The 23,859-nt window shown below is 57.6% G+C and overlaps 2 protein-coding genes across 3 annotated transcripts; both read right to left on the bottom strand.

The window, feature by feature from the left end:
- Positions 1 to 1,140: 1,140 nt before the first annotated feature.
- PNLDC1 (PARN like, ribonuclease domain containing 1) lies at positions 1,141 to 18,330 on the bottom strand. Of its 2 annotated transcripts, none has more exons than XM_028510672.2 (19): positions 17,980 to 18,330; positions 17,524 to 17,581; positions 17,143 to 17,216; positions 15,082 to 15,121; positions 14,593 to 14,716; positions 14,329 to 14,417; positions 12,746 to 12,846; positions 10,352 to 10,428; positions 10,031 to 10,174; positions 9,424 to 9,493; positions 7,741 to 7,826; positions 6,480 to 6,535; positions 5,594 to 5,658; positions 5,096 to 5,149; positions 4,884 to 4,926; positions 3,422 to 3,521; positions 2,959 to 3,134; positions 2,715 to 2,813; positions 1,141 to 1,632 (listed from the first exon to the last, which is right to left on the bottom strand). In XM_028510672.2, the coding sequence occupies exons 1-19, from the start codon at positions 18,053 to 18,055 to the stop codon at positions 1,569 to 1,571; spliced, it is 1,596 nt and encodes a 531-aa protein (XP_028366473.1). In that variant the 5' UTR covers positions 18,056 to 18,330; the 3' UTR covers positions 1,141 to 1,568. The 2 variants fall into 2 exon arrangements, with proteins under 2 accessions (XP_028366473.1, XP_035880846.1); XM_036024953.1 differs by having other exon boundaries at positions 1,304 to 1,632; positions 9,424 to 9,496.
- A 1,946-nt stretch (positions 18,331 to 20,276) lies between these two features.
- On the bottom strand, positions 20,277 to 23,488 carry MRPL18 (mitochondrial ribosomal protein L18). Its single transcript, XM_028510591.2, has 4 exons — positions 23,299 to 23,488; positions 22,831 to 23,017; positions 21,382 to 21,613; positions 20,277 to 20,624 (listed from the first exon to the last, which is right to left on the bottom strand). Exons 1-4 carry the CDS (start codon positions 23,348 to 23,350, stop codon positions 20,553 to 20,555), a joined length of 543 nt encoding a protein of 180 aa, XP_028366392.1. The 5' UTR covers positions 23,351 to 23,488; the 3' UTR covers positions 20,277 to 20,552.
- Between the last annotated feature and the right edge of the window lie 371 nt (positions 23,489 to 23,859).

Below are 23,859 nucleotides of genomic sequence, written 5' to 3'. Positions count from 1 at the left end.
CGGGCGGGGGTGGGGGCAGAACTCCGTGGAGGGTCCGCCCAGCGCCTGCAAGGCCCGGCCTGCTTCCGGCCAGGGCCCTGGATGCCTTCGCAGCGAGAAGCGCAGCACGAGCCTCGAGGCCGCCAGAGGTCCTGAGCGGGGCTTGCCAGGCGGCCAACAGAATGCCGGACAAACAGGGATTGAAACTTTCACGCACACAAAATACAAAATAAACCTCGGATGGAGACTGCATTTCGTCCACGCATTTCTCAGGCGGAAAACACAGAAGCAGAGTGTCCGGTTTAAAATGAGAGACCAGCGACCCCCAAGGTGGGCCACCCCTGCCTCCTCCAGGAGTGGAGGTGGGGTCCTCGGGCCCTCAGGCGGACAGACCACACGGTCCTGCTGGACCCCTGCCCTCCCTTCCCCAGCGACCGGGGGAGGGGGGGGGACACCCTTCTGCCAAGACCAGTGGGCACAGCAGCCCCGCCCCCACAGCAGCCACGCCCAGACCAGTGGGCACAGCAGCCCCGCCCCCACGGCAGCCACGCCCAGACCAGTGGGCACAGCAGCCCCGCCCCCACAGCAGCCACGCCCAGACCAGTGGGCACAGCAGCCCCGCCCCCACGGCAGCCACGCCCAGACCAGTGGGCACCTCAGCCCTGCCCCTGGCAGCCCCGCCCCCCGGCAGCCACGTGGCAGAGAGGAGTGGGACGCGGCAGTCAGAAAAGCCCCAGAGAGACTCGGGGGGCGAGGCATGACGGCCCCTATTTATTTCCTGCCTCGTTTGCTGCCTCCCTCCTTAACTACGCCAGGGATTTAGGGTAACTTAAATGTTTATACCCAACTACGTGGATGAAATTAAGACCTTAGACTATGGTAAGCTAATACTTGATTATACCTCAACTCTAGTTTTGTTGTTGTTTCTAAATATTAGCACTTCATGGTGTAGAATCCATCTCCAAAGCATCGCCCAAGCACACGGACCCCCAGCTTCGCTTTCTCCCTTCACCAGCCAGCCGGCCACTGATTCCGCCCCCGGAGGGAACACAGCCGGTCCTCCCTTTGGCGTCCAGCCCCTACGCCACCTGTCTGTTCATAAGACGCTCTGGGACACTAAAGCCCAGAGGCAGTGACTTCTCCCTGGCCACAGAGGTACCAGATCCAAGGGTTTCTGTTTTTAATAGGAGAACATTTGTTTAGGAAGTCACAGAGGTAGACGTGAGCTGTGGAAGAGGCGGGCTCAGGAAATGAGGGACAGAGGCAGAAGAGGGGGCCCCTGGGGCTCAGGGGAGAGGCCGCCAGACAGACACAGACAGACGGATGGGGGTGACGGCAACTTGCCCGGGGTAAGAAGAAGGGAGGGGACTTTCACAGGCGCGCTCCTGGGAGGGAGAGCCGCCCATGGATTTCTTTATCACTGATCGTGGTTACAGACTTTCTGGTGGAAACCGTGGCAAAATTCCTTGGAAGGACGGACCAGGCAGATCCATCTGCAAACAGAAGATGGTGCACTCGAACGAGACCCAAGACCTGGGCTGGCCATCTCGGACGGGCGAGGGGGCGGAGCCGCAGGCGGCCGCGCGGAGTCAGGGGCTGGGTCTTCCCAGGAGGAACGCGAGCAGGGCCCAGGTGGTCACGACGCCACAGACTCTGCAAGACAGACACACGGCAGGGGTCGGCGCGGGAGGCCCCAGGGCTCTGCCGCACAGGCGCCTGCCCTCTCTCCCCGGCGTGGTTCACACAGATGTTATTTCCCCCCAACGGCTGTCCCGGCGCTGGCAGCGCTTCTGCCTCTGGAGGTCAGCACGGCCCTGGGGCACCACCGGGCACGTTTCTGGTGACCGACATCAGAGGGTGACGCAGGACGCAGCACCCCCTAGAGGCCAAGGGCTTTCTTCCAACAGCGTTCTTCCTGCAGCCGGGGCCTTCTAAAGCGCCTTACCAGCGACTCCATCTTTCTCGACGCTCCGGCCAAAAAAACCTCGGGGTTCACACCTGACTCTCTCCACTGTGCCAGGGATCCCTCCTTCACTGACCCCCCTCTGCCACCAGCCGCCAGTCCGAGCCACGGCCGAACTATGACCAGGTGATTAGGCTCCCAACTTCCTCCCCGGCCTGGTGTCCACAGTCTGTCCACCACAGAGCCACGCGTCATCACTCCTCTGTCAGAAGCCTCTGAGGGCCGCAGCTTCTCCCCAGTCCTCACCCGTGACCCCCCTCCCCCCACCCACGCAGGACCCACGGACATCTCCAGCCTCAGCTCCTTACTAGTTCGCTCCCGTCGCCGTGGCCTCCTCACTGCCCCCGGCACACCCTGCCCTCCCACCGAGGGCCTCCGCCCTGCCACCCCCTCTGCGTGGACGCAGGGCCTCCCATCTTCTCTTTCAACAGCAGCCCCCCAAGCCACCCAGCCCCCCTCCAGCCCCACCTCCTGAAAGGGCTCTCGTGCTCACTAACACCTGTCATCCGCTCAGGCACGCAGTTCGCTTGTTGGCTTGCGGCCACCCCAGCTGCGGCGTGAGCTCCATGACATCGGGAGTCTGCTGTTGTCACCGACGAGGCCCTAGAACCTACCGACGTGCCCCACACAGCAGACGCCCAGTGAACGTCACCGAGTGACATCCGTTCGCCACACGTGCCAACGAGCCCTTCACAACGCAACATGCCAGCAACCGAGCTGAGCCCCAGTGAGACCAGAGCAGGACCGCGGACCCCCAGCCCCGGCCACTCACTGCAGCAGGCAGCTCACGTCCGGCGAGTGTCTCCAGTGCCGATAGAGGGCCACCCGCAGGGTGGGGTGGCCCCTGTGCTCCTTGAGGACGCTCCGGGCACTGTGGAAGGAAGCGTGTTCAAGCCTGGCACTTGCAAGCGTGGGCGCCGCACACCCAAGGCTCCGAGCAGGTTCCGAGCGGCTGCAGGCAAGGAGAGGGGGCAGCGGGGGGAGGGGGCGGGACAGCTGGCACCCGGGGCACCTACTCCTTGAACTTGTTGGTCAGGAGCAGGAACTGGTTCCGCGTGAGTCGCCGGACGTCGAACTTGCAGAGGTTCTGGAACTCACGGTAGACTTGCTCCTCGCTGACCCCGGGCCACCTGCTGACGCTGAGGAGGAGGACGGGGGGTCGGACACTGGGGTAATCGGGGCCAGAAAAGTTCTGGAAGACAGGGAGAAGAACAGGAGGAGATTCCCACCGTTCCTGCTGCCGGCCTACCCGGCTGGAAACCCCCGAGAGACAAGGTGGGAAAGGCTCCGTCTGCGGGTGGGGGAGGAGGGGGACGGAAGGAAGGAGTGGGCCCACGTTGGTTTTGGCGGGAAGACGAGAAAAAAAATGACCAGTTGAGGTTTCGGTGGTTCTAGGAGCCCCCTAGGGTGTCCCAGAGAACAAGGCTGCCGCCCAGCGCAGCCCCTGGACGGGGGAACAGCGCAACGAAGGCTACTCACGATCTTCGGGACCCCGGCGCGGATCAGGTTCACCTGGTTCAGGTAGGGGGCCAGCGCCTCGAGGCACAGGGCGAAGGAGGGCTCGGGTGCGGGGCCAGCACTGCACGGGCAGAGAGAACCAGAGCACGCGGGCACGCTGGCGGCCACCGGCTCCGCGGACCCACTGGGCAGAGCTGCCCCAGACGCTCCGCCTTCCTCCCCCCCAGCTGCTTGGGCGTGGGCCGGCGCGCTCCCCCCACTGCCAACCTCAGCGCTGTCCCCCAGGGCCCACGCCAGAGCAGAGCTTCCGGGTGGTCACCGTCTGTCGGCGGCAGTTTGGTGACGATCCCTCGGCTGACACACGTGAGCACGGGGCCCAGAGAGGCAGTGAGGGGCCACTGTTCAGGGGACGGGCCACTTTGTCATCCCTTGATGCGGCAACACCCTCAACTCCAAACTGCTGTCCCTCCTGCAAAGCCTTGCTCGGCCACCTGACCGAGCGCAGGCTGGGCAGGGGCCTGAGCTGCGGTCCCAGGCGGGCCTGGGCCCCCGAGGAACCTCCCTAAACCTGCCAGGGTTCGAGTCGTGAGCAGAAGAGGAAGTAACGGCTGTACGGCCCGGACGCTGGGCATGAGGGGACTCCATTGCAGCTGGCAGTGGCCCTCACTGGTTGGCACACGAGCCTCCCAGTGGGCCCTTCAACGCCACCAGAGCCCAGGACAAAGGGAGACGGGGGGCAGGCTTCTCATCTGGTCGTCAGCCTCACGCCAACGTGCCACAGCCTACTCCGTGCGCCGTATCTGTCGCCCTGATGGACAAGCGCCGGCCAAGCCCGGTCTAACAGACCGCGGCCCAGAACTGCTTCCAAGCCAGCCACAAAGACCACGTCCCCCCTCTGACTGGCTCCCCCACCTGGCTGGCGGAGTCCCGCTCAACAGGCGTGCCACCGGGGGCTGAGCCGGCGCCCCTGAGCCCAGAGCTGCCTGTGCACGGACGTCCAGGACGCTGCTGCTGCCGCCGCCTCGGGGAGATGCACCTGACTCTGACCTGGGGCTTCCAGCATCCCCCCCCCCCCCCCCGCAATGCGGGCCTGATTCCAAGTCACTGCCCGCCGCCACCTGCCCGCCGGCCTGACTGTGTGGGCCCCGAGGACGTGTCCTTCGCCAACCTGAGCACTGTCCTCCTGCCGCTCTCTGAGTGACATGGTTATGAGGATCGTGGTGACAGACCAAGCCAGCACAGCATGCTGGGAAGCACTAAAGCAGGGCGACCCCTCGGCCCGACCCCAAGACAGGGCCAGGGGCCAGGACCGGCATGGGGGAGGGGCGGGGGGCAAGGCCGCCCGGGGGGGAAGCTGCTACCCAGCCAGGGACTCCATTACACAGTGACACTCTGCGTCCCCCCTTCTCTGGGACAGCCAAGGGGGCCGGAGGTCTTGGCTGACGGGAGGGCAGATCACAGGACGCAAGGAAGGGCCACTCACCTGTGCAGTCTCCACAGGAGCAGGTGCGCCACTTTCAAAAGGACTGGGGAGAGAAGCTGGAGGTGTGACAGGTGTCGAGGCCCCACCTGGCCACCTTGGGAAGGCTCGCAAAGGCACGCCTTCCCGGGAAGTGAGCCGAGAGTGGGGGGGCGGTGGCAGGGGTCGCCACAGATGAGACATGGGCCTCCTGGTGAAAGGACACCCACTCTCACCTGAGCCGCTGAGGAAGGCGTCGTAGGCTGCCTCGTGCGGGTACTTTGTCTCTGCTGAGGCGGCGTTCCGGAGCAGGAGAGAGAGCGGCAGACAGGTCAGAACGCACCTGGGGAAGGTGTCTCTGCCCCGCCCCGGCATCCCCACCCCGGCATCCCCGCATGGGCCGGGCACACACAACCTGCACCCGTGCTTCCTCCATAGACCTTCCCCCACCCACTGCCCGCCTCTCCCGCTCCTCCCCCCGTGGCACGGGCACCCCCTGGGGGGGGGGGAGGAAGCGCAGAGCTGAGTGCTTCCCCACAGCCCACCCGCCACGGCAAAGGGGAGCTGATGCGTCTGACCCTGCCCAGGACCCTCCAGCGCCTCCAGGATGGCGCCTTTCCAGCGAGGGGGCGACAGGGAGCACAGCACAGGAGACCGGTGGGGTCGCCCCAGCCACCCCAGGGAGACCCAGCCCCAGCTCTGGCCCTGCGGGGCATGCCCTCACGGGCACCCACCGTATTTTTCGCACTCGCTGGCGTGAATGATCACTGGCCCAGAATTCTTGGTGGGATTCAAGTCGCTGTTGGAGGAGAGACACAGGATGAAGACTATTCACTAAAACCAGTCCCTTGGGTTCTCCCCTCGCTGTCTTAATACAAATAAAAATGTTCTTAGTCCTGGGCATCTTCAAACGGAAAGGCAGGGAGTGAGGGCCCGGGCGCGTAGGGCCTGTGTAACTAGGCAACGGGGCAGGAGAGCGAGACCAGCGGGCACCAGGCTGAACCGGCGGCTCTGAGCGTCCGGCAGACACGTAGCCTGGGCACCAACCACAGCTCGACGCCGGCTCTGCCCTGAGGGCTGGCTGTCCAGTGGTCTGAGGGACAGAGACATCATCACACCTGCACCCTGCGTGTGCAGCGCCCGGGCGTGAGCAGTGCACAGCCAAGGTCAGGGGCTCCGCCAGGCACGGGTGTCGCTCGTTCTCACACTGTTCAAGGAGCACCTGCTGCTCCGTGCATGGCATCAGGCCCAAGAGAAACATCCGGGTCCCAAAGAAAAACGAAACAGAACCACCCTGCTCTCACGGAATGCGTCACTCCAGGGACCAGAAACAGGGCAAGGGAAGATAAAACCCCGGCCGACAGAGAACACCACGTCATCGTTACACAGTTGCAGGTATTTTTAGCAGGTCCCCGCCCCTCTGGAAGAGCTTCTCAGCCGCGGCACCTGTAATGTTTTGGGCCGGAGAACTCTGTGTTGGGGGCCGTCCTGGGCATCCTGGCCTCTGCTCGCTGGGTGCCAGTGGCACCCCCAGTTATAAAGGTTGAGACATCGCCCATGTGTCCCGGGGAGCAGATTCGCCCGCCTGAGGACCCCGGCTCCAAACGATGACCTCCTTACCTGTTCAGGACTTCGTAAACTTCGGAAAGATTTGAAACCCTGGGGAAATTCAGTTCCTGTGATTGTGGAAAACAAATGAGGGAGAATTAAAGATGTGTGCTTTTGTCTATTACCTGCTTCAGGTATTCCCAAAGGGCCATTCAAACGGCCTGAAAAACGCTAACTCCCACAGCCGCTGCCTCCTCCTCTCCGAACCTGCCGGTCCTCATCCCTCATGTAGGATGCCAGGGTACCCACAGTCCCTTACAGGACTGGGCTCCTGTAAGGCGCCCGGCAACCTAAGCTAGGAGGAGCTGCCACAGACACAGCTCGCACTCTCGCCCTTCAAAGGCGAGGGCTCGGGGGTTCTGGACACATGGGATGCCGAGGCCTCAGACCCGGCCGAGGACATGCATGCGGGACACCAGGCACTCTGAGGACCGGAGCAAAGCCAGGTCCCCACGACCTAGAGTCGGTCTCACCTTGTGTGGAAAGGGGCACCATGGGTTGGTTCCCTGAGACTGGCCCCACACCCCGCCCCTTTGTCCCTGGGGCTCGGGTCCATGGAGACAAGCGACCTCACGGAAGGCCGCCAGCACTAGAAGCGTGGGAAGCACGAAAGAAGTGCATCTCCGGGCGATGGTGCACCGAGCCCCCAGTCTCGTCCCCACGGGTCCCTCAGCAGGTCGTTAACCTCGAGTGGCCAGCGTGAGGCTCGAAGACCCCAATCCCACTCCTCTTTCCCTGTTCCTCAGTTCAATTCCAAGCAGCATGTAAGTCAGCTGGGTGCTTGCCCCCAAGCACAACAGCAGTCACCTGGGAGCTTGAGCAGTCCCACCCCCACCCTCTGAACCAGGGAGGCTGACAGGCGACTTTAGATCCCCAACATTTTAGAATCTAGCTTCCCAGGTGACTAATGGGCTGTGTGGGTTGAAGACCCAGTGCCTTATGGCTCGGGAGAGACGTTTTCTCAAGACTTTTTAAGAGGCGACCCCGCCCCCAATCCTGATGCCCTTTAAGCGTGTGGCAAATACTAGGTATGTATCAAGCTCTAGAACAGGTTCTGTGGCCCCATCTAGAGAAGCACATGAACTTGAATGAGGGAAGGAAAAGAATTATGTGTGAGCTACAATGACCCAGCGGTGCTACAACAGAAAAGGAAACCGGTACTGGCTGTAAAGTATGAGAATCAACAAGGGTTCGAGGAACAATTGTTAAGGAGAGAGGAAGCTGTGGTACTGGGGCAAAGCACCCCTTCACCTACAGCAGTGCCGCCCCTCACCTTCCATATGTCCTTGGTCACGTTTTTGGTGTCGATGAGGACCGGAAACAGGCGGTGGATGTTCCGCTTAAACTGATGGTAGCTCTCTGTGGGGAGAGACGGAGACCGTCGGAGGTGAGTTTGTCGGTAAGATGGGAGGGAAGTTCTCAGCCTGGTTTGTCACCAGCTGGTGAATAAACGACACAAACTGGGAACCGAAAACATCCTTGCTCCTAAATCACCCAGACGCTCCACCTCCCAGGCCCGCCTGCCCCGTCCGTCTGCAGGACGAAAAGCCAAAAGGGTTTCCGTCCAACTCAGGACGCTTACTACCAACGCTGCTTAACACAGTTTGCAGAGTTCTAGCCAGTGGAGAAAGGGGAAGGAGGTGTTACTGGGACCCGGACATGAGACCACGGTTGGTCAATGACAGTTCCGAGGGAAAAACCACCGAAAGCGTTACAGCGAGGGTCATGTGCCCGATCACAATTTTTAACTACCGATGGGCGTGTCTATCAGAAGCACACCTGCGTGCAGTTTAGGGGGTTTGCTGCAAAAAACAACCAACCAAACCCCCTGCCACGTGTGCTCTTCTTCCAACCTGCCCGTCTCCTGCTCCCCAAAGGCGGCTGCTGGCTCCCCTCTTCCCTTTGGGGGCGTCACCCCCCCCATCTCCAGGCGGCAGACTGGCGCCAGCAGCCGGTCTCCCAGCTTCAGGGGTTTACCCAGTCGCTGCCCGCCTCTCAGCCCACGGCCCCGGCCCCGCCACGCACGCACACACGCACGCACGCCAGGCTCGAGGGCCGTGCGGCGCTGAGTCTCCAGCGACTTCCTTTCTCAAGGCTTGAGTTCTCCCAGCACGTTCGATTTGCTGGTGGGGTTGTTTCTGAGCACGTGCTCGTTGGCTCTGCCCCCCATTCTCCGATTCCCTCGATATCCCCAAACCGAGGCGCTCTGGCCATCCGTCTCGGGGGGCGACCTCTCCCAGACAGAACCTCCTCCCCCCATCACTCTAGACGAGCGCCCTGGGTGTATTTTACTAGTTCAGTTGGTCCCAAACAACCCTGCAAGACCGGTGCCATGAACGCCCCACTTTATCGGCACGGAGACCGAGAACAGGTGTGCCGGCGTGACGCGCTCGAGAACACACACAGGACGGGGGGGGGGGGGGCGCGTGAGGACTCGGGCCGGGGCTCCTACGGGCGGCGCGGCACTCCCGTGGTGGGAGAGCGTGCTGACAGCTGGAGGACAGGGCCACCCAGCCACTCAGATCACATGCACTGCGTTAGCGACATAGTAAATGCTTTTGGTATGAGGGGAATAAAACCCCAACACAAAATCAAATACACAGTGTGGTCGAATGAGTGAGAACCCACAACACAGGAAAGGCCAGTGTCGGGACTAGGGCTGAGATCGCGGGTGGCTTGTCACCGGTGTCCGACTTTGCCGAGTTTCCTACAATGGGACTGTGTACCCTCTGTTTTGGGGCAGGAGTACTAATTCAAACATAGACATCCCCCCCACCCCACGGTGAGAAAGTCCCCTGGTCCTCCATGGGGGTGGGGGGGGATGGTAAACAGCACCCAGGGCCCGAGCTCCGCAGAGCCGTTTGGCCCCTCCCTCCGGGAGCAGGATTCCGGGCCCAGCCCCTCCAGGGTGGCACCTGGAGATCAAAGGGCAGGAGAGGGAAGGGCGTGCCCCTACCTGGGAGGGGCCTGAAGAACTTCTCGTGGAGATGCAGCAGGTCCATCATCATATTGTGCCCCACCAGGGGCTGCTTGGAGGAAAGCGACAGGTGAGGGACGTGAAACTTCAGGCACAAGAGAGACAGACACCACGGACTAACAGTCTCTGGCAGATGGCATAGCTCTCGGACCCACTGAGGCTGTCGCCACGTGGTAATTCCACCCCCGCCCACCTCCCACCCCTGTGAAAAGTAGTCCCATTGCTTAAATCCCAGAACAGAAGAAAAGCAGCGAGCAGGGGGGACGTGAGGCCAGGGCCGCACTGGACGTCTGAAGTGTGGACCAGACAGACACTCAGATCCCCAAGGGGTCTCAAGCCCACTAGTACCACGGTACCCACGTGCCCGAGAGGGGCAGAGGAACAGTAACAGTCCGTACGGCAGTCTTTCCTCAAACCAGTGTCGTGATTGGGTGGAGGCAAGTGAGACCCATAAAGCCAGTGATCAACGAGAAGGAACCACTTCTCCCCAGAAACCTCATTTTACGGTTGGGGGTCCCACCTGTGCGACAGCCAGAAACGCAGAAGACTGTCCCCCAACTAAGAATGGAGGAGATATTTTTCCTACCTTCTGGGCTTTCACCAGCATCTGGAAAAACACGGAGAAGCCCCTGGCGGACAGAAGCAGCTTCTCCTTCCAACGGCCCTCTCCGTCACAGGAGGCGCCCTCGAGGTACCAGCGATGCTGCTTGCCCGCCTTCTTCACTGTCACCTGAAACGGAAAGGAGGGACGAGTGCCCCGAATCCTGGCAATGATGCCGAAGAGGCGGTTCCTCATCTCCAAAGGGAAGGGCTATGGGGGAGAGAGCCATGTTTCCCAGGGGCTGGGGGTGGTCGCAGGAGAGAGCGGGTGGGGCGGCCAGGGTGGCCCGCGGCAGGGAGGACTCACCCCATGGTCCGTCCGCACTGCCTGGATGCCAGGGAGGGCCTGCTTCAGCACCAGCTGGACCGTGAAGGCCTGGAAGCCTACAGCAAGGGGACACAGGGCTCGCACACAGCCCCACCGACCCTGGGCCGGGGGTCTGCCCTGCCCTCAAGAGAGGCTGGAGGGAGACAGCCGCCGAGAGGAGGGTCCAAGGGAGAGGCAGCTCTCAGGTGTGCCGAAGTGCGGGGCTCGCAACAGGGCCGGCCCAGCAGCTGCAGCGTGCTAGGGCGCGGTCCAGGGCAATGGCCTGCAGGTGTGTCTCCAGGCCGGCTCCTCTTCCACTGAGGACCCCAAAGGGTCTTTCTGAGTGTCAATGATGGCTATGGATTGCCACCATGTTAGAAATTAAAACTACACCTTAAGCCCTGGCTGGCATAGCTCAGTGGATTGAGCGCGGGCTGTGCATCGCAGGTTCGATTCCCAGTCAGGACACATGCCTGGGTTGCAGGCCATGGCCCCCAGCAACTGCACATTGATGTTTCTCTCTCTCTTTCTCTTTCCCCTTCCCTTCCCTCTCTAAAAATAAATAAAATCTTTAAAAAAAAACTACACCTTAAATTTAAGATGGCACAGTTTTCATTTAAAACAATAAGCCTGTTCTCCTCTTGCCCAGGATTTGCAACATTGTGGGTAGGCTGTGTGGAAAACACAGGGGTGCCACGTTCCGCAGACCTCCCAGTGTGCATGCGTTTCACCCTAGTGCAACAACCAGGGACGCTTGTGAATGTGGCCCGTGACCTCATCAGAAAGGCCTCAGGGCAGGGGAGCTGGCACGCTCGTGGTGGCAGGCTGCAGTCTTCCAAAACCCCAGACTGCTGATTTTTCACCCTCATCCAAGGATACGTTTTATTGATTTTAGAGAGAGAGAAAGGGGGAGAGAGGGAGACATCGGTCGGCTGCCTCCTGTACACACCCCTACTGGGGGTCAAACCCACGACCCAGGTCTGTGTCCTGACGGGGGTCGAGCCCGCTCCCCTCCCGGCGTGCGGGATGAGGCTCTGACTGAGCCACCCTGCCAGGGCCCCAGTGCCCACTCCCGACTGTGAGCTCCAACGGCACCACCAGCAAACACTGGGAGTTGTGCTCCTTGAAGAGACAGACAGACTTGCTTTTTCCGTTTGAGAAAGTGAATGAAGATACCCAAGTCAAAGGAACCACAGTCAATTCCTTTAAGTAAGAATAATGCTTCTCTGGCTGGCATAGCTCAGTGGATTGAGCGCGGGCTGAGAACCAAAGCATCACAGGTTTGATTCCCGGTCAGGGCACATGCCTGGGTTGCAGGCCACAGCCCCCAGCAATCGCACATTGATGTCTCTCTCTCTCTATCTCCCTCCCTTCCCTCTCTAAAAATAAATAAATAAAATCTTAAAAAAATTTTTTTAAAGTCTAGGAAAAAAAAGAATAGTGCTGCATGGGGGGTGGGGGGGAGGCAGCTAATTCAGCTCTCGACTCAAAAACTTACACGAGCGCTTTCCTTCGAGACAGCCACTGTGCTCCGGCCCGCAGCCTCGTGGTGTCACACACACTTACTTGTCTACATGCTTGCGCTGACACCCAGAGTGTTTAAAAAGATGAGCAAAGACTGAGATTGAATAAAATTACTCCTTCTTTCCCTGACCAGTGTGGCTCCGGTTCGATTCCCGGTCAGGGCGCAGGCCTAGACTGCAGGCCAGGTCCCCCGCCAGGGGCGTGCCAGAAACAACTGATGGGTGTTTCTCCCCTTCTCTTTCTCCCTCCCTTCCCTTCTCCCTAAAAAGAAATAAATAAAATCTTTTAAAAAACAATTATTGCTTCTCTAAGAAGGGAGTTGTCAAGTTAGACTGGACCTCTGTTTTAACGGAACGCAGTGCCCCCAGCAGGTCGATGCTGCGCCTCAGTCTGTGCCCAGGTGCCGACGGGTTCACCCGCCTGGGCTTTGATACTGTCCGCACAAATTGCACAACAACAACAGCAAGTGCTGGCTGAGTGACATTTTGACTATACTTTTGACCTCATGGTCCCCTTGGAGAAGGTCTCAGAGGCCCCTGGGGCCCACAGACCTGCCCTGAGGACCACTCGCTAATCTAGCGCTTGGGCGCCGTGACTCTGCACCGCTCCGTGGGGGGGAAATTTGGGGACCCACAGAAGCCGACTGCAAGTGTGTGCACAGGGCACTGGGATGGGGGTGAAAGGGCGGCTCCAAAGGCACCTCACTTCCTCGACCTTGAAGTTCAGAACAGGTCAAACTGCCTTGGCCTTCCGAACTGTGGTCAGCGCCGCGTCTCACCCCGAGGACCCCACGTCGGCGGGGCGGGTGACCCGAGGGAGCAGAGGGTGTGTGACCGTGACCAGAGCGACCGCCTGCAGCCACGTGCCTACCAGTGATGCCAGGGAGAGTCATGCAGTCGCCTTCCTCTGCCAGGGCCAGCCACCGCGTCACCTCATCGATCACCACCTTGATTTGGTCCTTATCCAGGGAACTGCGGGCGGGCACAGGAAGGCAGAGGGTTGGGGAAAGGCCGCCGGGGCCCTGAGGCCACGCCAGCGAGGGAGTCTTGGCAGCTGCTGCTGCGGCCTCCGGGCTTAACGCCGGATCCTGGCGGGAAAACGCGCCCAGAAGAGACCGGTCATTTCCCGAGTCCCGTCCTGCCACGGGGAGCCAAGCCCTTGGCCCGCCCTCTCCCACGCGGTCACAGGAGAACTCGAGCCGCTCTCTGCTCCCCTCGGACACATGGAGGAAAAGGCACGGGCAGCTAGCCCACCCGCCGCACCACTCTCCAGCCCGGCTCCCTAACTCGCGCTCGGAGGTGCAAGGCGCCACCATCTGGGTGGCTAAGGAACAGGCAGGAATGTGGGGAAATGCAGCGTCTCCTGTCTTAGAAATACAAGAACATGATGTTACTTTGAGGTACGGACAGACTCTTCTCCAACATTAGAAAATAACAGAAGGTTAAAAATTCAAATTGCCCTAGCTGGCGTAGCTCAGTGGATTGAGTGTGGACTGCGAACCAAAGCATCGCAGGTTCGATTCCCAGTCAGGGCGCATGCCTGGGTTGCAGGCCATGGCCCCCAGCAACCGCACATTGATGTTTCTCTCTCTCTCTCTCTCTCTCTTTCTCCCTCCCTTCCCTTTCTAAAAATAAATACATAAAGTCTTTTTTAAAAATTAAAATTGTTTTTTTTCCCTTACAAAAAGCTCCATTTCTGTGTGAAAATCACAAACAAGGAGTTAAAAAAATACGAACCCAAACTCCACCATTACGTGAGATCGTGATCAAGACCGAATAACTAAGCACAGCATTCCAGAGTCAGAAGCTGTCTCGCTGCACCCACTCCCTGATGAGGCAGGAAGAGCTTCAATCACTTGCTCAAAAGCAGACAACTGGAGGCGGGGCCGGCCTGGGACCCGGTGGCCTGCCCCTTCTGCCACCCACCACCCCTCACCCTGCCCTATGGGACCTCTGTGGGAGAGCAGGGACTCGAGTATGACCTCTGGCACTAGGGCCAAAGGAAAAAAGGCAGAAGTCCTGCCCTCGGGGAACACAGCAGGCTCCGAATTGAGGCATGCGGCTGGCATGGTCAAGGTCACCTGTGATGCACCCTGAGAGACCCCTAAGGTCACACTGAAGGCCAACGTGCCATGTCACACTGCGTCCACCACAGTCACCCTCCCCCCGCACTGGAGTGGAGTTCCTGCTTCCTTGAGAACCAGTTTAAGAGGTGGGTCTTTTTCCATTTTTCCTTCATCTTTGAACACCGACCTCACAGCCAACGCAGGGGGAGGTCTCTCCACTCCAGGCGTGGGAGTGGAATCGCCAGCGCTCCGAGCGGCAATGTCGGACGGAGCACAGGCCGCAGAAGCCTCGCCGGCCCCCGAGGAGGGTACATGCCCACCCACAGGAGACGCAGAGAAACGCCAGCCACAGAGAAACCCGCCGAGCCCCCGGAGAAACGGGCTCTACCTGCGAACTCTCCAGTTCCCGGTCAGGATGCTGTGCTTGATTTTCTTCTCCTGTTCTTCGTTCATGTAGGGGATTCCGTTTTTGAGAAACTAGAGACGGGAAGAGACAGGAGTCGGGTAGTGTCACCCTCTGTGCTGGGGAGCGGAGTGGAAAGAAAGCTTTCCCGGTTTCATGCGGATGCGAGGGGCCGGAAACGGGGTGCGGAGACGCTCGGGCCGGCTCCCCTTCCCACCTCCCCGCTCCCTCCCGCAGGGCCGTCCGTACCTTGTTGTAGTCGAAGCCGTACTGGTTCAAAAACTGAACACTAGAAGCCTGGAAAGAGAATTCCGAGTCCAAAATCCCAAACGTTGTCGGGAAGAGAAAGAAGTTATATGAATGGGCTACGTACCTATTGGAAAAAGTAAACATAAGGAGAAAAAGCCACATGCATTTTTAAAGCTCTGCCTCGGAGCTGGCTTCAGAGAGGGCTCTTTCCAGCACTCTGTCTGGCCCTGGGGGTCAGTGAAAAGAGGCAGACACCCCACCCTCGAAGAACAGGCTCCACCCCTCATGGGTTGAAGGGCCCCCAGAAAAGGTGTTGCTCTGAGAGACTTGGAGGACAAGCCGGAGTCCTCAGGGAAGGGAGCGAACGCAAGGGCACAGAAGCCGGGGGATATGGGGCGTCCAGGCCCAAAGTGGTTCAGAGCCCGAGCAGATCTGGGGGAGCAGCAGGCAGAGAGGAGCCGCGTGTGTTGCGAAGGGCTTTATACATACTTGTTTGGCTCTCCTTCGACGCTGGTAAACACAGACAGTCCTGGGGGAGTGACAGCAGGGGAGGGGAGGTGAGTGCCGGGAAGGGTTGCCGGGAGCTAGCTCTCGTGCTACAGCAAAATGTTCTGAACAGTACTTTGCTTTCAGAAAACTGTGTGGGCTTTAGAAGATGATAAGCTCTTTTAAAAAAGAAAAAGAGGCCCTGGCTGGTGTAGCTCAATGGATTGAGCTCGGGCTGTGAACGAAAGCATCACAGGTTCGATTCCCAGTCAGGGCACATGCCTGGGTTGCAGGCCATGGCTCCCAGCAACCGCACACTGATGTTTCTCTCTCTCTCTTTCTCCTTCCCTTCCCTCTCTAAAAATAAATAAGTAAAATCTTAAAAAAAAAAAAAGGAGGAGGGGGAGGAGACAGGTTCAAAATGTGAGCTGTCAAACTGTTATGCTGAAATTACTAAAATATAATTGTGGATGGTTCTTCACACAGAAATCAAATTAAATAGACGTTTTATAGTTTCAAAGCTAACCAGAGGAAACACCTAAAACCATGACAATTTATATATTTAATTGCTTTAACGTGTCTGCATTGTTCAAAAGACCACATACAAAGTGGAAAAGACTTCCGAGTAGCGGGACAGCAATAGGACCACATCTATTTCCCACACTTTCCAGAGAGGGCTTACAACCAAGGACAGCCACCACAACAGAAATAACCAAGGACAAAGATACAGAGCAACACACACGGATGCCCAGCGTCATTCACAGGAAAAGCAAGGGTCAGTAAAACCGGTCAGGGCCTGTGGTTACAAATAAAGTTTTATTGGATGACAGCCACACTCCTTCATTTAGACACTATCTAAGGCTGATTTCCCATTATCAATGGCAACATTGAGTAGTTCTACCAGACCGTATGGTCTGCACAACCTGATACATTTACTGAATAGCCTTTTGCAAAAAAAGTGTGTTGACCCTGCATTAAAAATGGGAATCAACTTAACAGTCATATCACTTCTCCTCTACTACTAGGCGGACAAAAGAATTCAAGACGACAGTAGCCAGCATGAGGGAGGGGACAGGCACAGTCACTGCTGTCGGTGTGAGCCGCTGAACTGAGCAGGTGCCTGGTCGCAGGAGGAACGGGTCGGCAACACGGAACCATGCTTTAGCACACACTCTTTTAACTCTGCCACTCTGCTGCTGGGGGCACTCCAAACACACATGCACATGAAAGTACAGGAAGGTATAAATACTAAGACAGTCCATGCCACCTTGTTTTTTGTGTTTTTAATTTACTCATTTTTGAGAGCGAGAGAGGAAGGAAGAGAGAAACAGGGATGCGTTGGTTGGCTTATTCACGCACTCACAAAGCGTGCCTGGCTTTATCACGAACAGTAACCGAAGTATGCGTCATTAGGGAGCCTGCAGATGCGTGCCTGGCTTAGAGCACCACTGTTCAGAGTGGACAAGGGATCTGCAGGGGCTGGTATTAGAAAGATCTCTAAACCAAAACGATGCAGAAAACAGAAAGATGCAGAACAACATGTGTGCAGGATGCTCTTGTTGGCATACGTTTTCTCTAAGCAAAAACTACAAGCATCTTTCCCTGAAGGATGGTAGAGGCTCTGCAACGCTGATGTGTTTCGGCACGGAGCTTCTGCTGCTGAACTGATGTCTGCTTACTCCACAGTGTTAGGTCTGACAGACTCGACCAGAAACCAAACAAGCATATGAAACGATAGCTGGGTTCTTTGGAAGGTGTCAAAGCTGTTTGATCAGTAAGAAACATCCCTAGCTGGTATGGCTCAGTGGATTGAGTGTGGGCCTGCGAACCAAAGAGTCACTGGTTCGATTCCCAGTCAGGGCACATGTCTGGATTGCAGGCCAGGTCCCCAGTGAGGGGCGGGTGAGAGAGGCAACCACACATTGATGTTTCTCTCCCTCTGTTTCTCCCTCCCTTCCCCTCTGTCTAAAAATAAATAAATAAAATCTTAAAAAAAAAGAACCACAAAGACAGTAAAAGTACCCCTCTTAGTAATCGTGACCAACAGCTGAAGATCAGACTCACCAATCTGACAGATTGTGAACTGCCGAGCACTCTGCCGGGTCTTTAGATACCACTCCGACGGCAAGTCGAAAAGGCTGTGAAAACACCGGCATCTCATCCCTTAGGCAATGGCGGGGCAGCAAGGCGCCGGCCTCCGCGCCTCTCCACCGTTTTGCCTTGCTCCAGCTGGGGAAAACCCCACATAAAATAGTGTCCTGCCCGCCCCGTGCCAACAGGTGCTTGCTGAGAAACAACGCTGATGTGGCCAGGGTGCCACCCAGAGGGGCATGGATTGCGAGCTTTCAAACCAAAGGGTCGCTGGTTTGATTCCCAGTCAGGGCACATGCCTGGGTTGCAGGCCAGGTCCTCTCTCACTCAGCTCTGAGGCAGCTTTAGCTTTACCTGATCTGCTGAGGCCCAGACAGGCTGGTGCGGAGGCCCGTGAACTCTATGTCCAGACCTGCAGGGAAGGCAAAAAAGACCAGAGTCCCCAGGCCCAGCCCCCCTGCCACAGCTCTTCACGCTCTGAACGCTGCAGGCGGGAGACTGACCACTTGGCTCACCTTCTTTGTGCTCCACAGGCCAGGTGAGTTCAGAAAGGGGAAACGGAGGGAGCCAAAGCAAGGACAAGCCAGTTCCTTGGGCTCATCTGGACCATGCGGGGCCAAGGGGGTAACTGCTGTTTGGCACGCCCTCGGCCAGGCCTAGAAGGAACCTCTCACTTGGAGCCTCCCGAGGCCTAGAGAGGGTCTCAGCCAGCCGGCCCCGCCTCTCCGCCCCCTCCGCCCACACCACGCCCTCCGCCGGCTCTCCCAGCCCAGAGGGCCGCGGCGACAAGGCCCGAACCTCGCGCCTTACCCACGAAGTCCGCGCCCAGGACAAGCTCCTGCAGCCGAGGGAGGCGCTGCTCGAACTCGTCGGCGCCCACGTCCATGGTCACGCAGCCACGCAGCCCGGCCGAGGTCACCCAGGGCGGCCACGCGCTCCCACCGCGCCGCTGACCTTAAAGGGCTCGCGCAGGAAACGGGCCGCCCCCGCGCCCCCCGGAACCTGCGGATTGGGCGCACACCTCCCGCCTGCTCTTAGGTGTTTGCTGTGGGGGCTACGATAAGAGTCGCGCTTAGACTCGCCTTTGCCGTCAAAGCCCACTTACCTTGCTCCGCCGCAGTTTCTTTGCGGTCACGACGAAATAGGCAGACCTAGAATGTTGAGCCTGAAAAACAGCGAACCAAGACGTGAACAGCCCCCACCCCCACCCCCGCCGGAGGAAGTGCAGTAAGCTGATAATGCAGGTGTGCGGGGGGTGGGGGGGGGGGGGCACCGTTGCAGAGACCACACTTCGTAGGTTTCCTAAATCAACACGTCTCCCAACCCGGCATCCTTGCTAGTATTGGTGTGTCCCCATCCCATCCCCTCCCCTCCCCTCCCCTCCCCCCCATCTTTTCTTCACTTTACTTTGCATCATCATTGTCCTTTGACTGATTGACTGATTGATTGATTTCAGAGAGCCAGAGGGGAAGGGAGAGACATCGATGTTGTCGCTCCCCTTGTTCACGCAGTCACTGGTCGTTTCCTGTACGTGCCCTGAGCTGAGATCCAAGCTGCAACCTTGCGGTACAGGGTGGATGCGCTAACCCAGGGAGCTGCTGGGCCAGGGCGGCATCGTCACTGTCTTTAATGCCTTGTGGCAACCGCCACACAGAGCTCCAAGAATTGCCAATCAAACTGAAGGAGTCCTAGACGAGATAACTAGAACAATGGTTTTCCCTGCAGGGAAAAGTCCCCACCTACAGCATCGCTCACAGGTGAGCCCTGTCTCGTCATTACCTATCTCCAAAGCCACTTGTCCTTGCCGTGGTTTTTTTTATACCTTCCCTTGAAGTCAAGACTTGACCGAACAGCCGTCTAGAGAACCGTGACTTTCAAAGTGAGGGAAAATGGAGACAACGGTACTTGAATCACAATAAAAAATGTGGAAAATAATAAAAATGTAAAAAAAAAAGAGAAATAATAATGTGGCCCTGGCTGGCGTAGCTCAGTGGATTGAGCGTGGGCTGCGAACCAAAGTGTCCCAGGTTCGATTCCCAGTCAGGGTACATGCCTGGGTTGCAGGCCATGACCCCCAGCAACTGCACATTGATATTTCTCTCTCTTTCTCTGTCTCTCTCCCTCCCTCCCTTCCCTCTCTAAAAATAAATAAAATCTTAAAAAAAGAGAGAAATAATAATGTGTAGAATTAGTTTGCAGAAGACAGAATCCACGAAGCTTGTATAATACAGATACATTCACTGTAAACTCCATAAAAAAGCGAGGCGCCCCAGTCAGTCTCCGGGGTGAGGTCAGAAAACAGCAGAACTGTCACATGTACATTCCAGCGTCTTCCCTGGGGTATTTAGCGACCAAAAGGGGGATAAGCCATTGCACTCCGAAGGCCTCTCAGGATCCATTACACTGTTTAAAAGTGTTGGTGCGTGCGTATTTGTTTTCTCTAACATACAGACTGAACACCCAGACCGACAGTGTAACGTCATTTCACGCCCATATAATTAATCGGCTACTCGTTTACTGGCCAGAGGGAGATGCTCTGGAAGTCACACCTGAACTGTTTCCAGGCTCCCTCCTCGCACCTCACCTGGTTCAGTCAACACCCTTCAGAGAACTGCGGGGACACCCACCCACTCCTCTCCGGCTTCCGGTTGGGACTCCCACCCACCCCTCTCCGGCTTCTGCTTGGGACTTCCACCCACCCTGCTCCAGCTTCCGGTCACCCTGAATGCGCTCCAAGCTTCGTCTCCTATCCATCCAGCATCCACTCCGTGCCGAATCCAGAACACACTCACCTTGTCCATCCCACCCCCGTCCTCAGTGCCTCGTTGTGAGTCTCTGTCCCTTCCTGTCGGGTTCTGTCTGCTAGGGTCCGGGGGCCCCACTGAGGTTAGAACGTGCCCCTTTCTCTGCGCATCGCTGTTTGTAACCAACCTACACTGACATCTCACATTGTAAAAGCCACCTCCGCACCCTGAGCAGCATCGGCTGCCGTTCAGACCGCTCACCGGGAGCTGGACACGACAGCAAGCGCTCCGCGTGAACCCCGCGTGTGCATGCTTGCCAGAACGAGCTGGAAAAGGGAAGAAATTTCATATAACCAGAAACTGGGAGTTCAGAATGTGCCTTTATTCTTTAACATATAAACATTTAACTTGAACTTCGAAAGTTAATTGTAACTGGTGACAGTTTCCTCGGACACTCCCGAGGCGCCAGCCCCACACACGCGAGGCGCAAGGCAAGGGGGGGCCGAGCCTGACTGCAGACACCTTCCGGCAGGTAGGTTGTCGCAGGACACTTCCAGCCGGCTGTTCTCCCTGACACGCTCTCCCGACGGATGGATGCACGGACGGCCGGACATTCACGCGTTCCGAAGAGGCCTCTCCCTACTCGTACCTCCTCCGAGGCTCCCGCAGCACCACGCCGCCTTCTGTCAGCGCGCTCTGCAGCCGCTGCATCTAGGTTTAAGGCCAGAAAAACAGGCTGAGATGCAAGAAACCAGCTCACCACGAGTGAGCCGACAACAAACAGCCCGCTTCCTGAGGGAAGGAGACGTGAACCCCTGAATTGTGCAATGCTGACTGCCCCCCCCCCATACCGGCTTTTCAGAGAATGGTCTTTAAATAATCACAGAGACAAGGAAAAAGAGGGTGTAGACATGTCAAGGACGTCAAGCGGTATTTTAAAACCATACGGACAAGGAGTTGGTGTGTGAACAGGGAAGCAGAGCGGTCAGCGTCGTGGCCGTAACAGTCCCCGAGAGTGTGAAAGCTCCCCTACGGGGACGCTGGGCTGCCAGCCTCCAGCACGCGCCTCGCGTGCAGAGCGGAGAACCCTAGTCCTGCCCCGTGGGCTGCTGGGAGGGTGAGGTCAGCTGAGGCTCGTCAGGATACTCACCTCTGAGTCTGACACACGAAAAGAGCTTGAAATATGGAACAACTGCTACTACTACACAAGTTTCTAATGTCAAGAATGAACACAACTAGCCCTGGCTGGTGTAGCTCAGTGGCTTGCGTGCAGGCTGTGAACCAGGCATCACAGGTTCGATTCCCAGTCAGGGCACATGCCTGGGTTGCAGGCCACGGCCCCCAGCAACTGCACATTGATGTTTCTCTCTCTCTCTCTTTCTCCCTCCCTTCCCTCTCTAAAAATAAATAAAATCTTTTTTTAAAAAAGAATGAACACAACTAGATAAGCTTGTGAAAACAACGGTACCGAGTCCGAGGCTGCCTCCCACGGAGTCGGCTGGTAGACCATAAAGTGGATGCCCGCCTCCAGGCACCGCTCTGCCAGCACCCGCCCCACGCTCTCGCAGGCCACCACGTTTCGCGTGCTGTAAAGGTGCTTCTTAATGGCCCATTCGCGCGTGGACGCGGAAACCACAGCCTGGCCATTGGGGCGCTCAACAAGTGCTTCCACGTGATGCTGGGTCCTTATCACTCGCAACCTGAGTGAGGAAAGGAGAGCGACATCGTGAAGGAATCCTAAGGGTAGGCGACCTCAGGGGAACGCATGCCTAAACATTGTGCTCATTTACTGCAACGTACTTGACCTGGATTTTACCTGGGACAGGTATTTTTCCTCTGCCTCCGTGAGGATATCCTCACTAATAAATAAATAAACCATGCACTTCCCCTTAACCTCAAACATCAAAGAGAAATTTGGTGCTTCTGAGAGCAGAGACCTATGTACCCAGCATCCTTGTCAAAAAGGATTTGAGGTGGCAAAGCCAAGCTGCGGTCCCTACACAGGGTACAAATTTAAGCTTTTATCTTCCGGCTAACGCCAAAATAAATACAAGATGGATCAAAGACTTAAGTGCATGTGAAGCCACCAGCATGGTTCCCGGTAAACAGAAAGTGTTCGATAAATAACCATCTTAATAACAAAGAGAATCCTGAACGGTCTTCTCTCTTCCACCCTTCCCCTTAAAAATGTGTTCTCCCTTAACCAGAACGATTTAGTTTTAATTCAGGCTCAAACTTGAAATCCTCTCTCAGTTTCTCATTGCTGTGAAAATAAAGTCTAGGCCCTTGGCTGGCGTGGCTCAGTGGATTGAGCGCGGGCTGCGAACCAAAGTGTCGCAGGTTCGATTCCCAGTCAGGGTACATTCCTGGGTTGCAGGCCATGACCCCCAGCAACCGCACATTGACGTTTCTCTCTCTTTCTCTTTCTCCCTCCCTTCCCTCTCTAAAAATAAATAAATAAAATCTTAAAAAATAATAATTAAAAAAGAAAATAACGTCTAAAGTGCTTACTCCGACTGACAATCTGAAGTTCACAATCTGTGCCCCACCGACCTTTCCACTTTCATCTGACACCGTCCCCTCCTTTGTCCACTGAGGTCCTCACACACCCACACACCGAGCTCACACCCACGCTACTGTGTCCGCTGCTGGCAATGCTCCTCTTGGCAGAAAACTGGGCTTTTTCCTGGCTTTCAGAGGGGCTTTCGTAGGCACCCAGCCCCCCATTCCCCCGCCACCCTCTTTCTGTTTTCTGACACCCACTTGTCGCGTGTCGGCCCCTCTCCCTCCGGAGGCCCTCCTCCACCCGCCGCAGCGCAGCTTCCTTAGGAGCGAGTCCGCAGCGGTACCCGGCCCTGGACCAAGGGATGAGGACCGCGCGTGGCTCGGTCGGTCAGTCCCGAGCAGGGTTAAGTACCTGTGCCAGAACTCGCGGGAGGGCCACACCGTCCGCCAGCCCCGCTCCTTCCTGGCCACGGCTAACAGTTCCAGGTTCCGGGGGTTCCGGTTGGTGAACTCCGGGGCCACCGCTTCGTTTCCCAGGGGGTCCGCTTCGGGCTTCACCTCTGGCTTGGAACTGATTGACAGCGCCGCGACCCCACGCCCTACGAATGGACGCAACCAGGAGGGTCTTCAAATGTAACGAATACGGACAAAACAGGAGTATTCCCATCCACTGCCCCCCATCTTCGCGCCCTGGAAGGTGTGCTTGGCCACGGGAGGTAGCCATCTCAGACCCCGGTCGCTGAAATTTCCTACGACTGTCATCACAGTGCCGTTAGCTCGCTCACCCTTCCATGGGGCGTGCTGGACATGCAATACCACTTGCACTTGCACGTTACTGTGCAAGCCCCGGGGAGTAAATCTCAGAGAAGCGAGCAATTACCGGGGTTCCTGCAAACCGACAACACCTCCCAGAACCGTGACCGAAGCGCCATCGCTGTCAGGATCGTGGTCAAAGCCTAGGAAAAGCTTAGCCTCCTTTCCTCACCCGCGACCCCGCCGCTCGCCGGCCGCAGCCATATTAACTCAGGGAAAAGCCTTCAGGCCGCGTCGGTCATTCACGCCGCCACCCGGAACTAACCTCCCTTCCAGTGAGTGGCTGAGAGGACCATCTGTCATCTCCGCCCCTCCAATCATCTTACGCTGGGGTGCACGCCGCCGCCAGAGCCGACCAACCACTCCGCAGGAACGCCCTTGAAGGTGGGCGCGACCGGTTCTTTTACACCACGCTTCTTACAGCTTTTTGTCGAGACCCACACAAGGAACCCGTAACTTCAGGCTACCTTATTTGGGCCCTCTGATCGCAGAGCTTGGGACACACACCTGGAGGACACTGAGAGGGAATGGGGCAGAGCAAGATGCACAGTTTTCAGAAAGAGTGGCTGTCATTTTGCGGGAGTGAGAAGACGAGACGGGAGGGGGGGCGTGGCCCATGGATAGCTTT

Source organism: Phyllostomus discolor, chromosome 4 (assembly GCF_004126475.2).
Source record: "Phyllostomus discolor isolate MPI-MPIP mPhyDis1 chromosome 4, mPhyDis1.pri.v3, whole genome shotgun sequence".
Classification (NCBI taxonomy): domain Eukaryota; kingdom Metazoa; phylum Chordata; class Mammalia; order Chiroptera; family Phyllostomidae; genus Phyllostomus; species Phyllostomus discolor.
Note: the sequence above shows the minus strand (reverse complement) of the source record. Positions and strands in the feature narration are given on the sequence as shown.